The sequence below is a fragment of the Chroicocephalus ridibundus genome, chromosome 12, assembly GCF_963924245.1.
Source record: "Chroicocephalus ridibundus chromosome 12, bChrRid1.1, whole genome shotgun sequence".
NCBI classification, from domain to species: Eukaryota; Metazoa; Chordata; class Aves; order Charadriiformes; family Laridae; genus Chroicocephalus; species Chroicocephalus ridibundus.
The window spans coordinates 18,010,925-18,025,491 of NC_086295.1; the positions used below are offsets into that span (position 1 = coordinate 18,010,925).

The window sequence follows — 14,567 nt, forward strand, 5'->3', positions numbered from 1 at the left end:
TTGCATCACAGGACTGCAAGTATGTCAGATATTCCAGTTCATTGGAAATGGGAGGAGAGCAATTTTGGAGTACTTACTCAACATCAAAAGTTGTGAAAACTGTTATACCGCCCCAATCAGTTTCTTACTGGCAATTTTAATTTTTTTTTAAGGTGGCCAAGGATCCGGACCTCCCCAAAATCAGATGCAAGCGCCCCACGGCCCACCAAATATGATGCAGACCAATCTAATGGGACTTCATGGAAATCTGAACAACCAGCAGGCTGGTGCTAGTGGGGTGCCGCAAGTAAACATGGGCAACATGCAGGGACAGCCTCAGCAAGGACCACAGTCTCAGCTTATGGGAATGCATCAGCAAATTGTATCCTCTCAAGGACAGATGGTAAACATTCAGGCTCAGGGATCGCTGAACCCTCAAAACCAGATGATACTTTCTCGAACTCAGCTCATGCCGCAAGGCCAAATGATGGTGACACCACAAAACCAAAATCTGGGTCCTTCTCCCCAAAGGATGACCCCACCCAAACAGATGATTCCCCAGCAGGGACAACAGATGATGTCTACACACAATCAGATGATGGGACCTCAGGGCCAGGTCTTGTTACAGCAAAACTCAATGATGGAACAGATGATGACCACTCAGATGCAAGGAAATAAACAGCCTTTTAGTACTCAAAACCAGTCCAATGTTATGACGGGGCCAGCTCAGCTGATGAGAGGACCAACCCCAAACATGCAAGGAAACATGGTGCAGTTCACTGGGCAGATGATGGCACAGCAGGGCCCTGTGAATGGTAACCCTTCTCAGGTTATGGGAATGCAAGGGCAAGTTTTAAGACCCACTGGACCTGGTCCTCACATATCTCAGCAACTTGGGGATACTACTACTACAGCAAATAATGACGTCAACTTGACACAGATGTTACCCGACGTTCCTGTGCAGCAGCCAAACATGGTGCCTTCTCATATGCAAGCAATGCAAGGAAACAACAATGCTTCAGGGAGTCATTTCTCTGGCCATGGGCTGCCTTTCAATACGGGGTTTAGCGGAACGCCAAATGGGAATCAGATTTCCTGTGGGCAGAATCCTGTTTTCCCTGTCAACAAAGATGTTACGCTCACAAGTCCGCTCTTGGTTAACCTTCTACAAAGCGATATATCAGCAGGACACTTTGGTGTGAACAACAAACAAAATAATCAGAATGCCAACAAGCCGAAGAAGAAGAAGCCTCCAAGGAAGAAGAAAAATAATCAACAGCTAGAACAAACAACGTAGGTTTAATATTACATTGTTTTTATAAGGGGCGTGGGGAAGCTCCGCAGGCAACTTGTCAATATTTTTTCAGCAAATATGGGGTGAGAAAGGACCCGTATTGTTTCATATTCTAGCAATTTCTCTCAAGAGTTAAACGATAACCCACCGGTAAGTCTGCCGCCGCACCGTTCGTTCAAGATTTAAAAAGAAAAAACATGCAAACGTCCCAGCTCTGTTATAAACCTAATTATAGCGCCAGCGTTCCTTACATTTACTGGGTAAAGGAAGTGTAGGTGTTTCAATATGTCAGTGGGCACATGGTGCCACAGCCCTTGGAAGAGGAGGCTCCCTTTTTTAAGCAGTCTGACAGCCACAAAGGTTGGGAATTACTTTCAGAAGAATTGTAAGCCTCTGTATAACATGTGCAGTAGAGATTTTTTTGGGGGTTGTTTCCTGAATTGTAGGTATATCCTGACGTGTTTCTGCCTGGAATTGAGCTGGACTTCTTTCCAGCAGATTCCAGGGAGGAATCTGGTATCTTCTGGGTATGAGGATAAGAAGCCCAAGAAGTGCTGGCCTTCCTGGGCTGGGAGAGATTAGGAAGGAAAAAAAGCAACCCAGCTTTTGAGAGGGAAGAGGCAAATGCATAATATTGAGAGATAATGAATGTACATGTTCAATGGAAATACGAGGTTGCTGAATCTCTTCGTTCCTCTTTGGCCAGCATACTCTTCCCTGGCCAGCTGTGCTGTAACCTTTTGCTGTTGACAGTCTACTAATACCAGCACAGGGTGGCAGACCACTGCTGCTATACCGTTATTCAGCTAAAATGGTAAAGGCGGATATGCTGTGTGTAATTATTCTGATGCTGCAGATGAGCCACAGGGGCATTGACAGGAATCCACCTGATGGAACTTCTGGGGATTGTTTTCAGTTTGCTTTAGAAAAAAAAAAACGGGAAAAACTTTGCGCAGAAAATTATAACACAGGAATATCCAAATTTCAAAGTTAAATTCTTAAACAAACAACAAGGTAGAAATGGCACATTACGTTATTGGTGTGGCTCTGGTTCCACCAGTCCCACTCCTTTAAATAATCATGATAAATCTTTAACGTGAAGTTTACGCTCCCTTTTCCAGAGCAGATGTCCAATTCGGTGCAAAGAGTGGATGGCATTCGAGTACTAAGTGGCTATTCAGTATTTTATTTTTTTTCCCTTTGGTTATTCAGTGTGTAGCCCCAGCCTGCATTTTCTGCACAATGTCAAGATTCCTTCGTGAAGACGGAATTAATTTTGTCATGGACATTTTAGTTCTGGACTGAAACGACTCGCATCATCTATAGCAAGTGGTCTTTTGTGACAATCCTTAATTGGCTTAACTAGTACTAAAATAAAACGCTGAAGCTGTTACTTGCCTTTTACAGGTGCAGAAATGCTGCATAGCAAAGGTAAAGCAAAGCATGCTAACTTAACGGGCCTTGAAAAAAGTCTTTCAAATACCTGCAATATAATTATATATGGTCATGGTACGGCCTGTCAGCTCAACACTGCTGCAAAACAGGCCATGTGGTTTCAGATTAAGTCTGAAGGAGTACACAGTCCGTGGCCAGCTGTGAAAACCTGGTTCAAGTAACTCACCTAGAACCCAGTGGCCAACGTGTGGGTGCACTCCAACTTTGGGGCAACTTGGTGTTGTGGTTTAACCCCATGCGGCAACTAGAAGCACGCAGCCACTCGCTTGCTCCCCTGAGTTGCGATGGGAGAGAGAATCAGAAGAGTAAAAGCGAGGAAAAACTCACAGGTTGAGATGAAGGCAGTTTAATAGGTGGAGCAAAAGCCGTTCACGCAAGCAAAGCAAACCAAGGAATCCATTCACCGCTTCCCACGGGCAGGCGGGTGTTCAGCCATCCCCAGGACAGCAGGGCTCCATCGCACGTAACGGTGACTTGGGAAGACAAACGCCATCACTCCAAACATCCCCCCCTTCCGTCTTCTTCCCCCAGCTTTATATACTGAGCGTGACGCCACATGGCGTGGAACATCCCTTTGGGCGGTTGGGGTCAGCTGTCCCGGCCGTGTCCCCTCCCAACATCTTGTGCCCCCCCACCCCAGCCCATCGCTGTCGGGGTGGAGTGAGGAGCAGAATGGCCTTGAGAGCTCAGCAGCAACCAAAAACATCGGTGCGTTATCGCCCTATGCCCATCCCAAATCCAAAACATGGCACTACACCAGCTGCTAGCAAGAAAGTTAACTCCATCCCAGCTGGAACCATGACTTTCTCCACCCCTTACTCCATATCATTTATGTCATGCTCGGGTCCCACACTATTTATTACAACCTCATTCACCACCACCCTCCTTCCCACTCTTTGATATAATACACAGATATTGTTCCCTTAGTCCATGGACCACCCCTGTGCAATGTCTGCCAAGTGTCCGTAAATGTCCACAAAATGTCCATTAAGTTCATCCAGGCCACGACCTTGGGCTCCATCTGCCCCGCAGTCACCCGGGCCAGGAGGGATGGTGTGTTGCGTGGAGTCGCTGGGCACCAAAGGCGGCTGAGGTCGGGTCACTGCTGCACTGGCACTGCTTCTTGCAAGGCTTGTCCTCCCTTGGTTCAGGTGGTTCCTGCTGTAGCAATTCCTATAACACGCAATTCAAATCATGGGTTACAACAATATAAAGATATATCCAGTACAGTCTCCACCCCTGGTCCCTTTGGACCAGGTTAAAGGATTAAACGTTGCAGTGAAGTCCTCCCCTTGCTCCTAGCGTGGCTGGCAACAAGGGGTTCCTGCTGGAGTAATTCCCATAACACGCAACTCAAGTTCTGGGTTTATCTTGACTCCCGATTTCTCTACTGCTCCCCCCTGCCCTCCCCCCGAGTGGCGCAGGGGGATGGGGAGTGGGAGCTGCAGTCAGTTCCTCGGACATTTCTGGCTGCTCCTTCTTCTTCCAGGGAAGGACTCCTCACACCCTTGCCCTGCTCCAGCGGGGGCTCCCTCCCACGGGCCGCAGCTCTTCAGGAGCTGCTCCGGGGTGGGTCCCTTCCTTCAAGCATCGCCTGCTCCGGCATTAACCTCTGTGGGCTGCAGGGGGACAGCCTGCCTCACCATGGTCTTCGCCACGGGAATCTCTGCTCTGGCGCCTAAAGCACCTTCTCGCCCTCCTCCTTCACTGGCCTTAGTGTCTGCAGAGTTGCTTCGACCCTGTTCTAGCCTGTCGGCAGCACAGACAGCAGCGGCCCTGGCCATCCGCCGGCCCAGGCACATCGCCATTGCTGTTATCAGAACGTTCCCAAGCCCAGCGGAGTAGGACGATAAGCAGTCGGCAGTACAGCAAGCAGCGAAAGCAAGAAGCAACCACTAATGAGCACAATACTCTAATATATAGTAAGGCAAACGAGCGCCGTGGCAGGTACGGGGGTCTGCCAATTAATAGCTAAACACCAATAACAGCTATAAATTCCATCTAGCACATTCCAATCAAATCTGTCGTTATCTCAACCTATCGAGCCCCATGGTGGGCACCAAAAAAGACTGTTGTGGTTTGACCGCAGGCAGCAACTAGGACCACGCAGCTGCTTGCTCGCTCCCCCGAGTTCTGATGGGGGAGAGAATCGGAAGAGTAAAAGTGAGGAAAAATTCACAGGTTGAGATGAAGGCAGTTTAATAGGTAGAGCAAAAGCCGTTCACGCAAGCAAAGCAAACCAAGGAATCCATTCACCGCTTCCCATGGGCAGGCGGGTGTTCAGCCATCCCCAGGACAGCAGGGCTCCATCGCGCGTAACGGTGACTTGGGAAGACAAACGCCATCACTCCAAACATCCCCCCCTTCCGTCTTCTTCCCCCAGCTTTATATACTGAGCGTGACGCCACATGGCGTGGAACATCCCTTTGGGCGGTTGGGGTCAGCTGTTCCAGCCGTGTCCCCTCCCAACGTCTTGTGCCCCCCCAGCCCATCGCTGTCGGGGTGGAGTGAGGAGCAGAATGGCCTTGAGAGCTCAGCAACAACCAAAAACATCGGTGCGTTATCGCCCTATGCCCATCCCAAATCCAAAACATGGCACTACACCAGCTGCTAGCAAGAAAGTTAACTCCATCTCAGCTGGAACCGTGACGCTTGGAAACCGCTGCTGAGGTCCCAGCTCGCCTCTTGCAGTGCCCAACTTGTTACGCCTCGTCAGGGTCTGAGATGTGTAGAAGAGGGCTCAGGTGGACAGTCCCCAGCAGCCACCATCCATCCCATCCCGCTGCGGTGCTGCTGCAGGAGGGGCCGTAGGTGACGGCGTGTGGGGCTTTCTAGCTTTAATAGTCTTTGGCTACGTGGAAAGGAGGGATACGAGGGCACGTTGGTGTCTTCATTTTGCAATTCCGGAAATTTTAAGTGCAAGTAATTTGGCAGCAGTGGCTTGTGACAGCATATTGCACGCGGTAGTGTCGTGTTGTTGTAAAGTTGTAAAGAATAGCAGTAGTGTAACGGTAGAATGTGCGTTTTCCTGCTTTTGAAACACTAGATCCTGCAGAGAGTCTCAGATAAAGAGCAAGCAGATATTTTCCTGTTTGGTTTTCACTTGACATTCAAAGCTATCCAGATGTCTTTCAAACGATAACAATGTCTTATTTTGCTTTGTATCAAAAGCATTCATGTTCCTAGAATCGTGGAACGGTTTGGGTTGGAAGGGACCTTAAAGACCATCCCGTTCCACCCCCCCGCCCTGGGCAGGGACACCTCCCACCAGCCCAGGTTGCTCCAAGCCCCGTCCAGCCTGGCCTTGAACCCCTCCAGGGATGGGGCATCCCTGCCGCAGAGCCACTGCCCGACAGCAGCCTGGGTGGCGCCGCTGGGCACTGCTGGTTCATCTCCATCGGGGTCGAATACGCAAACCTGGCGTCACTGTTAGTCAGTCGGTGGAAAGTTTTTTGGGGTTTTTTTTTTTGGCCCGTATCAAAGACAGAAACGGCCTTGTGTTTCTAGGTAGGAAAGATCTGGTGCTGCGTGTAAAAAAGAAAACGCTTCAACTCTAAATATATTCCAATAAAATATGGTAATCGCCGCTCCAGTGAGCTGTCTTGCCGTGGCAAAGGATTCAGAGGGAGCAGACGAGTTGGCACTCTCTTCTGAAAAGAAAATGTGTTAATCGTTAAACAAAAGCCTTGTTAGGATTTTGTTTTCAGTGGTCTTACTGATGATGACCCAGCTTCAGCGTGGCCTGGGAGTATGGATGAATGGACATCTAAAGCTCTCCTCTGAGCTTACAAAGCCCCACAAGACGATGTGCTTGTTGAAAAGTTTTCACAGTAAAAGACAGCTGGTTTACGGCTTTTCTATCGAGCTATGACAGCTCAATTCCTAGCTCTTAAATAGGGCTTCTGATAAGATTTCAGGGTATTTAATGGAAATACCACTTTGCACTTACTCTGTCACTGAAGTTTTCGGTGAATCTTCTCTTGCCATTGCCACCTGCAGAATGCCCTTTTGTCACCCGATATGGATTAGCATTTTGTTTCTTAACGGGCTGTTTATTGATCTCTTTATCCTTGCAGGAGCGTTAAGAAGGGAGCTGTTCTTATAAATGTTTTTGGGGTTATTCTCCAGCAAAAGGAGGGCGACTGCAATGAAAGCTGGCCCTGGTACCTTCCTGCCTCATTCCCTCTTGGCTTCCCTGGCATTGTTAGGCAAGCTCAGCGTTGTCTTGGAATTGCTGGTTCTTTTAAATCTGCTTTGGACCACTTGCTTTTGCATCAGAAGCAAATAAGATGCTTTTCATGTCGGCTTTTTCTCCAGTATTCTTCCTCAGAAATTTTACCATTTGGAGCCGCAAACCTTGTTTGGAAATGCAGCTGATTTGATAAACACACTAAAAATTATTCTGTTTTTTTTTTTTTTTTCTTAGAAATCATTTCTGAGGTATAATAATATAGTAGCAAAAGTACCATTAGTAGTACGGTTTGTAGACTGAGCCATATTGGAATGTAAATAGGAGAAGTGAACTATTGAAAGAGTCTGTTCAGCTGAGTTTGAAGGGTTTGCCTCATTGAGCAGCTCAGCATCGGAATGACAACCGAGACGTTTCGGAAAAGTAGGTTGTTTAAAAGTGATCATGTCCGTTTTCTGAACCCAAAGACAGGTAATGGGATGTAAACTGAGGAAAAAGATGCTAGGTGAAATGTGAGAAAGCGTGTTCGTTAATTCTGTTAAATACACACACAAACAGTTGTTTAACGTTCCCCTCAGCCCATGAACATCGTGGGCACTGGGAGAACAGAAATAACCCGCTGGGTACCGTCACCGCTGGCGTTGAGAGGGGCAGGAGCCAGTGGGAGGTGTGGTGCGCGGACGGTGATCAGCGCTGCGGGGCAGGGAGGTTTTTCTCACCCAAACTCGGAGAGCTGGTAACCATCGGGCTGGAGGTGACACGCTCCCCCTGGACACACAGGGAATGAGAGTCATCGAGCATCAGAGGGTGAACGTCTTTCTGTAAAAGCAAAAGTTGTCGCAGAGCATTGTACCGTGTTGGCAGGGCTGGTTCTGCTGACGTGGGTACTGTAATTTTATTTTTGCCCACCTTATTTCAGCATCTGCAGCCCTTTCTGGGTTTGTTTTTCCAAGTTTTGTTTGTTTTTTTTTTTTTTAATGACTCCTGGAGTTCTCTCTCCGCTCTGACGAGGGATTTTGTATCTGGAGGTTGTGCTTGAGGATGCAACCGGCGGAGCAAAGGGTTCCCTTGTGACAGTCCTAATACCAGGCTCGCTTGTGGCATCCTGTACCTAATGTGCAGTTGGTTTTGTTTTACGTCCAGAGCAATAGGAAAGAAGAACAAATACGGAATATTTGTCCGTCTCACACAAACTTCTCATCTTGCTTGTTATTTGCATTCAGAACTTGGGGCTTTTTGGATGGCTGGTGGTTGTTAAGTATGCCCAGTGAGTGTCAGCTACATTCAAAATGCAAGTTGTATTTAAATTTGCCAGCAGTTACGGCAGCAGTCCTTCCTGCAATAACTGCTCTCCTTTGCTGGCAAACGCCACGTGTGTCTGCTTTGCAGGGCTTGCAGAGCCTGCCCCACGAGACCCGCCTGGCAGGAGATGTTTTCTGAGAATCCATTTTGCACCGCGATTGTTTTCTGGGTTAAACACGGTTGCGCAGTGATGCTCCGCGTCAGCTTTTCGTCTAATCTTTGACTGTGGCGTTTTTAATCTCCCACCGTTACAAAGGAAACATAAGTGGCAAAATTACTAATTTAAGATTATATTCACCATTTTCGGCAGTTCGCGGTGCTGGCACCTGCATCAAAGGCTGCAGCTCCTCTGGGTAACAACTGCGTCACAAAAATTGGTGGTCTGCTGGATTAGACAAAAGGTTTAACTCCAGATATTTGCCTTGGCAATACTTGCCCGCTCAGCGGCCGTGCTTGAAAGGGTTCTCTGTGTGCCCCGTTCCTTACCTTTCTTCTGTCTTGGTTTATGTTCTCCCCAGTTTTGACCAGTGAAAGTTCGGGGACTTTCCAGTCACACGCTGCTTTTTGAACATTGGTTAGGTAGGAAATAAGACATTAGGACAGGGCTGGGTCTCTCCATGTCAGCTGTGCAGGTGCCAGAAACTGTTACTCTCAAGTAGCACTATAAAATAGATCTCTCAGCCTTTATGTACTTCATATTCTTATTTTGCTGAAAATTTCTATTGTCCTTGGCATTCCTGCATGCTTCTGCCTCTCTTTGTTGGCAGTGGGCTTATTTTGATGTCTTTGATTTTAACTCAGAGCTTTTATTACATAGATCTCCCTACAGCCCTCGTATATTCATGAAGCCGATAAGCAGTTAAGGTCTTTTACCCTTCATCCCTCTTTATCTTCCCTCCTCTGACCATATGTATCGATACCTGTAGAAACTTGGTTTTTTCTAGGTCCGCAAAAGCTGTTTTGATTCAGTGGAAGTATTGGGCATTGAATGTGAACAATTTTAAATTGTCCCAGTGAGTCTCGAGGAGCATCAAGTACCCCTGGAGAAGGACTTGAGGGTGTTGGTTGATGAGAAGCTCGACGTGACCTGGCAATGTTTGCTCATAGCCTGGAAAGTCCCCCCGGAGCCTGGGCTGCATCCCCAGCAGCATGGCCAGCAGGGCTGGGGGGGATGGGACCACCAACATCAGAAGGACATGGACCTGTTGGAGCAGGGCCAGAGGAGGCCACGGAAGTGATCCGAGGGCTGGAGCCCCTCTGCTGAGGACAGGCTGAGAGAGTTGGGGGAGTTCAGCCTGGAGAAGAGAAGGCTCCGGGGAGACCTTAGAGCCCCTTCCAGTCCCTAAAGGGGCTCCAGGAGAGATGGGGAGGGACTCTGGAGCAGGGAGCGGAGCCATAGGACGAGGGGGAACGGTTTTAAACCGAAAGAGGGAGATTTAGATGAGATATCAGGAAGAAACTCTTTGCTGTGAGGGTGGTGAGCCCCTGGCCCAGGTTGCCCAGAGAAGCTGTGGCTGCCCCATCCCTGGAGGGGTTCAAGGCCAGGCTGGATGGGGCTTGGAGCCACCTGGTCTGGTGGGAGGTGTCCCTGCCCAGGGCAGGGGGGTGGAACAAGATGGCCTTTAAGTTCCCTTCCAACTCCAACCACTCTGTGATTCTATGAGCAGTTACAGAGGCTCAGCATCCCACAACGGTCAGTGCTCTGGTGGGTGACTTAGAATGTCTGATAACGTCCATGCATTTTTGGCCTCTGATACCCTGAGCTAGTCACTTCTGGGTACAATACTGGAAGAAACGGTGCTACTGTTAAAATTCATTTCTCTGCATCTACCCATGATACTTATCTCTGCAGATGTCACAGCAGTATTGGAGAGAAGCCTATTTAATTTAAACATATATATGTGTGTCATTTGGAATATCCGTTGGCATACTCGTAGTTATAAAACTCAGACTCAAGGTAGAAACAAAGGAAAGAAATGTTTAAGATCAATAGAGCACGATGCAACTTGTTTCCTTTTTGGTAGTATTTAAGGCACAGGAGCGACTGGCAGTGGAGCAGGGCTCTGCGTTCAAGTTTATTGTGTTATACTAGAGGCGTTGGCGCATTTTAGTGAGTTACTTGCAGGTCTATGAAAAGTGCTAGGAATTAATTGCTTGAGTACTTCATTATGGAAGCAGTAGCCAACCACTGACGTGAGGGCCGGATGTTAATTGCACTTATTTTTCTTGCAGTTCTTCAGAAGCACGTCCAGCTGGCCTGGAGGAGAGTGATCAGTCGTCGATGTCTGGAGAACAAGGAATGAATTTAGATAATTCAGGCCCTAAACTGTCAGATTTTGCAAGTCGGCCGCCAGGTAGTAGGATTTTTCTGTGCATTATCTGAATGTCGTAGCTATAGAAGAGCTATTACTGATCTTTGTGACAGTTCTGTTTTATTTGTCTTTTCACGCATTCAAGCCCAAAGCTTTTTTTCCTCCTCGTAACTAATCGGTTCCATTGTTTACGTGTTTTCTTTGAAGTAGCTCGAAATGAAGAGGGGGCCCCGTTCTCATGTATCATCCTGCAGGTATCATATTGATTACCGTAGTTATTCACCCGTAACGTAATTGATAAAAAATTCTGTATTTCTAGCTGCAGCACAGACTGACGCTTTAAAAATTTAGCATTAACCAATAGCTGATTTTTCAGAATTAAGAAATAGGGGTTGCAGTTGGAATTATCCTTTGCACATAGGACAAAAAAATCCAAAGTCTGCCAAGGAATTTGCCTTCTAAGCCACACGGGTGGTTCTTAGCACCGTTTTGGCCAGATTCTACTTTGTACACTAAAAAATGTCAGATCTGTAGGAGATACACTAGTCCATGTACCACAGGGCCTGTCAAACTCTTAAGTTTGTTTTAAGGAGTATTAATTAGTGAAAGTCCAACTCTGCATTTATAGGTGAAAGCAAGCCCATGGACAGTTGCAGAGACTTTTCGGGTGGCATGAATCTGGAGCGATAGCTAGTAGCTGATACAATACGCTAAGCGATCTCCAGTTAAATGTCACGCAAGTCATTCATACATGAAGTGAAAATATTTTTAAGAATTAAGTAAAATCTCTGTCCTTATTTGTAAAGCCTGTTTCATTAATGGGGCTCTTGTATAAGATAAACAGGCTCCTGGCTCTACTCTCTGATCCTGTTCGTTACAGAAGTTCTGCTTTCTCTGATCTCTGGTTGTCATGAACGTATCATCTTTGTCGTCTCAGGCTATCCATCTCAGCCAGTGGAACAAAGACCACTTCAGCAGATGCCACCTCAACTCATGCCTCATGCGCAGCAGCCGCAGCCGCAGCAGCAGCAGCAGCAGCCGCCACAGCCACCACCACAGCAAGCCCAGGCACCGCCACAAACACCGCAGCAGCAGCAGCAGCAGCAGATGATGATGATGCTTATGATGCAGCAGGATCCCAAATCAGTCAGGCTTCCTGTTCCACAGGGAGTTCACCCACCTAGAGGGCCTCTGAATCCAGATGCTCAACGAATGCCAATGCAGCAGAGCGGTAACATGTCGGTAATGGTTAACCTCCAAGGTCCTGGATCAGTGCCTCCGTCTCCTGATAAACAAAGAATTTCCTTGCCAGGCAATCCTCCTCTGGGAAATAATGCAAGAAAAATGGTTTATCCAGATAACGTACAGAATCCTTCCAGCTCACCCCTTGGAGACGTTTCATCAGTATCCTCCCTTCCAGAAGGAGGTGGAGCTGAAGGCCCCCCAGCATCAGGAGCTCAGAATAATTTGACGTCTCATTTAGTAGTTTCACAGAACCAATTAATGATGACGGGACCCAAACCTGGACCATCCCCACTTTCAACTGCCCAAGGTGCGAGTCCCCAGCAGCAGTCCAATTCTCTGCCTAGCACTCTTACACACCATTTTCCAAATGTTGCCACCCCGTCACAAACTTCAAGGCCTAAAACCCCAAACAGAGCAAGCCCAAGGCCGTACTATCCTCAGACGCCGAATAACCGTCCACCTAGCACAGAACCATCAGAAATTAGCTTGTCTCCAGAGAGACTCAATGCTTCTATAGCTGGTTTGTTCCCTCCCCAGATTAATATTCCTTTACCTCCCAGGCCTAATCTCAATAGAGGATTTGATCAGCAGGGTCTTAATCCAACTACTTTGAAGGCCATCGGACAGGCCCCATCAAATCTCACAATTAACAATCAGTCTAGTTTTGCTGCTCCCCAGTCACACAAATTGGAAGGCATGGTCATTAATTCAGGAAAGCAAACCAACACTGGAGGAACAAAGAGAGCAAGTCCAAGCAATAGTCGAAGGTCCAGTCCTGGATCCAGTAGGAAAACTACACCAAGCCCTGGCAGACAGAATTCAAAAGCAGCTAAATTATCATTGACAACTCAGCAGAATCCGTCTCTCTTGCAGAACATGGAATTACAAAGAAATATGATGGCTGGTCCCTCTTCTTTGCCAACACCTGTGACTACAAGTTTTCAAAATAATAACATGCTAAGTAATCAGAATCCTGCAATTTCTGTACCTGCTGTGACTGGCATTCCTGAAGACAATAAAGAGAGCCTTAGTCTGCCTCAAGATAATGAGTGTCCAAGTGCACAAGGTGTCCAAGCTAACAAAGACCAGCCCAGCATTGACCTAAAAGGTATCCCTACTGCTCCAGAAATTAAGATGTTGGTTCCAGAAGAACAGTCGAAAAAAGATGGGCCGCCCGTAGACACCAGTAAGCTCCCGGTCTTGGAGGAAAGTAAAACCATGGTATCTCCGGCTATGAGGGAGGCACCAACTTCTTTAAGTCAACTTCTTGATAATTCTGGAGCTCCTAACGTAACCATTAAGCCCCCTGGGCTGACTGGTCTTGAAATGGCACCAATAGTCACCACTGGTGAGGAGCTAAAGAAGATAGCTGTCATTCCTCCACTACAGGATTCATCCTCGAGCAAAGAGCCATCTAATTCACTTAGCTTGCCTCAAAATAATGAGCCTTGTTCAAATCCAGGGCACCAGGAACCGGGAGAAATAAACTCAAGCGTTGCACAGAGTGTTCCTCCAGTAATGCAAAGGCCTGTCAGCTCTTCTTCTATTTCAGGTCCTTTACCCCCCAACCAGATAACAGTTTTTGTAACTTCAAACCCTATTACATCCTCTGCTAATACATCAGCACCGTTGCCTTCTCACTTGCAACCTGCATTAGTGTCGACTGTTGTCACAATGCCCAACGTAGGGAACAAAGTTATGGTTTCCGAGGGACAGTCAGCAGCTCAGTCTAGCGCCCGGCCGCAGTTTATTACACCCGTTTTTATAAACTCATCGTCAATAATTCAGGTTATGAAGGGCTCTCAACCAAGTACGATTCCAGCAGCCCCGATGACTTCTAACTCTAGTCTGATGCCTCAGTCGGTCGCGGTTGTTGGTCCTTTGCATATACCGCAGAATATAAAGTTCTCCTCTGGGCCCGCTCCTCCCAGCACATCATCCGGCAGTCCTGTTTCTAGTATTCCCACCAGCAGGCCACTGGTTCTTAATCCCTTGGCACCTCCTGTTCAACTGCCTTCTCCCGCTACAACTTCTTCCAGTGTTCCTTCGCATGTCCCTGCTCAGCAAGTCAAAGACTTCAGCCCGGAGGAGACTTCTCAAAGCGCCGGGACAAGTGACCAGGGCTCTGTTACAGCCACGCAGTCTGGACCTGTTGTTTCGCCTCTTCTTACGAGTAGTCCAGGATCTGGGAACAGACGCAGTCCTGTTTCATCGAGTAAGGGAAAGGGAAAAGTAGACAAGATTGGCCAACTCTTGCTGACGAAAGCGTGCAAGAAAGTCACTGGCTCCCTTGAGAAAGGGGAAGAGCAGTATGCTTTGGACGGAGAAGCGGAAGGTCAGGGAGTAGAAACGTCGGTCCCAAACAGCTTGGGAACAGAGCAATCACCAGCAGAACTAGAGAATAAAACTGTGACGCCCCCAGCACCCAGTCTTACAAAACAGAGCACTTCTGGGCCTGGCAGTTCGAGCGTCAGCGCTGCGGCTGCGGCTCCTGCCTCCGTGTCCCCAGGTGTGACGGCGGGCACTCCTCCTGCCAGCACGGTGCCGGCGGCGGCGCCCGCTCCCGCCGCCCCGGAGCCCGCTCCCGCCGCCCCCAGCACTAACGGCAGCAGCCTCGGGGGTTTGCCCGCCGAGCCGAGCGGGGTCGGCGTGGCCGAGGAAAAGGCAGGAGCACATCAGGAACTGCTACAAAGTGCCGGTAAGTCCAGTGCCACCCGGCCTAAGGGCAAGGAATGAGATCGCTTTTGTAAACTTCCGAAGGGGCTTTTTTCCGTGAGCATAATAAAATTTA

At 48.2% G+C, this 14,567-nt stretch overlaps 1 protein-coding gene across 7 annotated transcripts in view; it reads left to right on the plus strand.

Annotated features, from left to right (window-relative positions):
• Positions 1–14,567, plus strand: part of NCOA6 (nuclear receptor coactivator 6) — a 50,896-nt gene that overhangs the window by 25,849 nt on the left and 10,480 nt on the right. For all 7 annotated transcript variants that reach the window (XM_063350507.1, XM_063350510.1, XM_063350503.1 and 4 more), the window contains 3 exons: positions 153–1,272; positions 10,452–10,573; positions 11,469–14,474. In XM_063350507.1, coding sequence (XP_063206577.1) covers positions 153–1,272; positions 10,452–10,573; positions 11,469–14,474 — 4,248 coding nt within the window. The remainder of the gene's footprint in view (positions 1–152; positions 1,273–10,451; positions 10,574–11,468; positions 14,475–14,567) is intronic.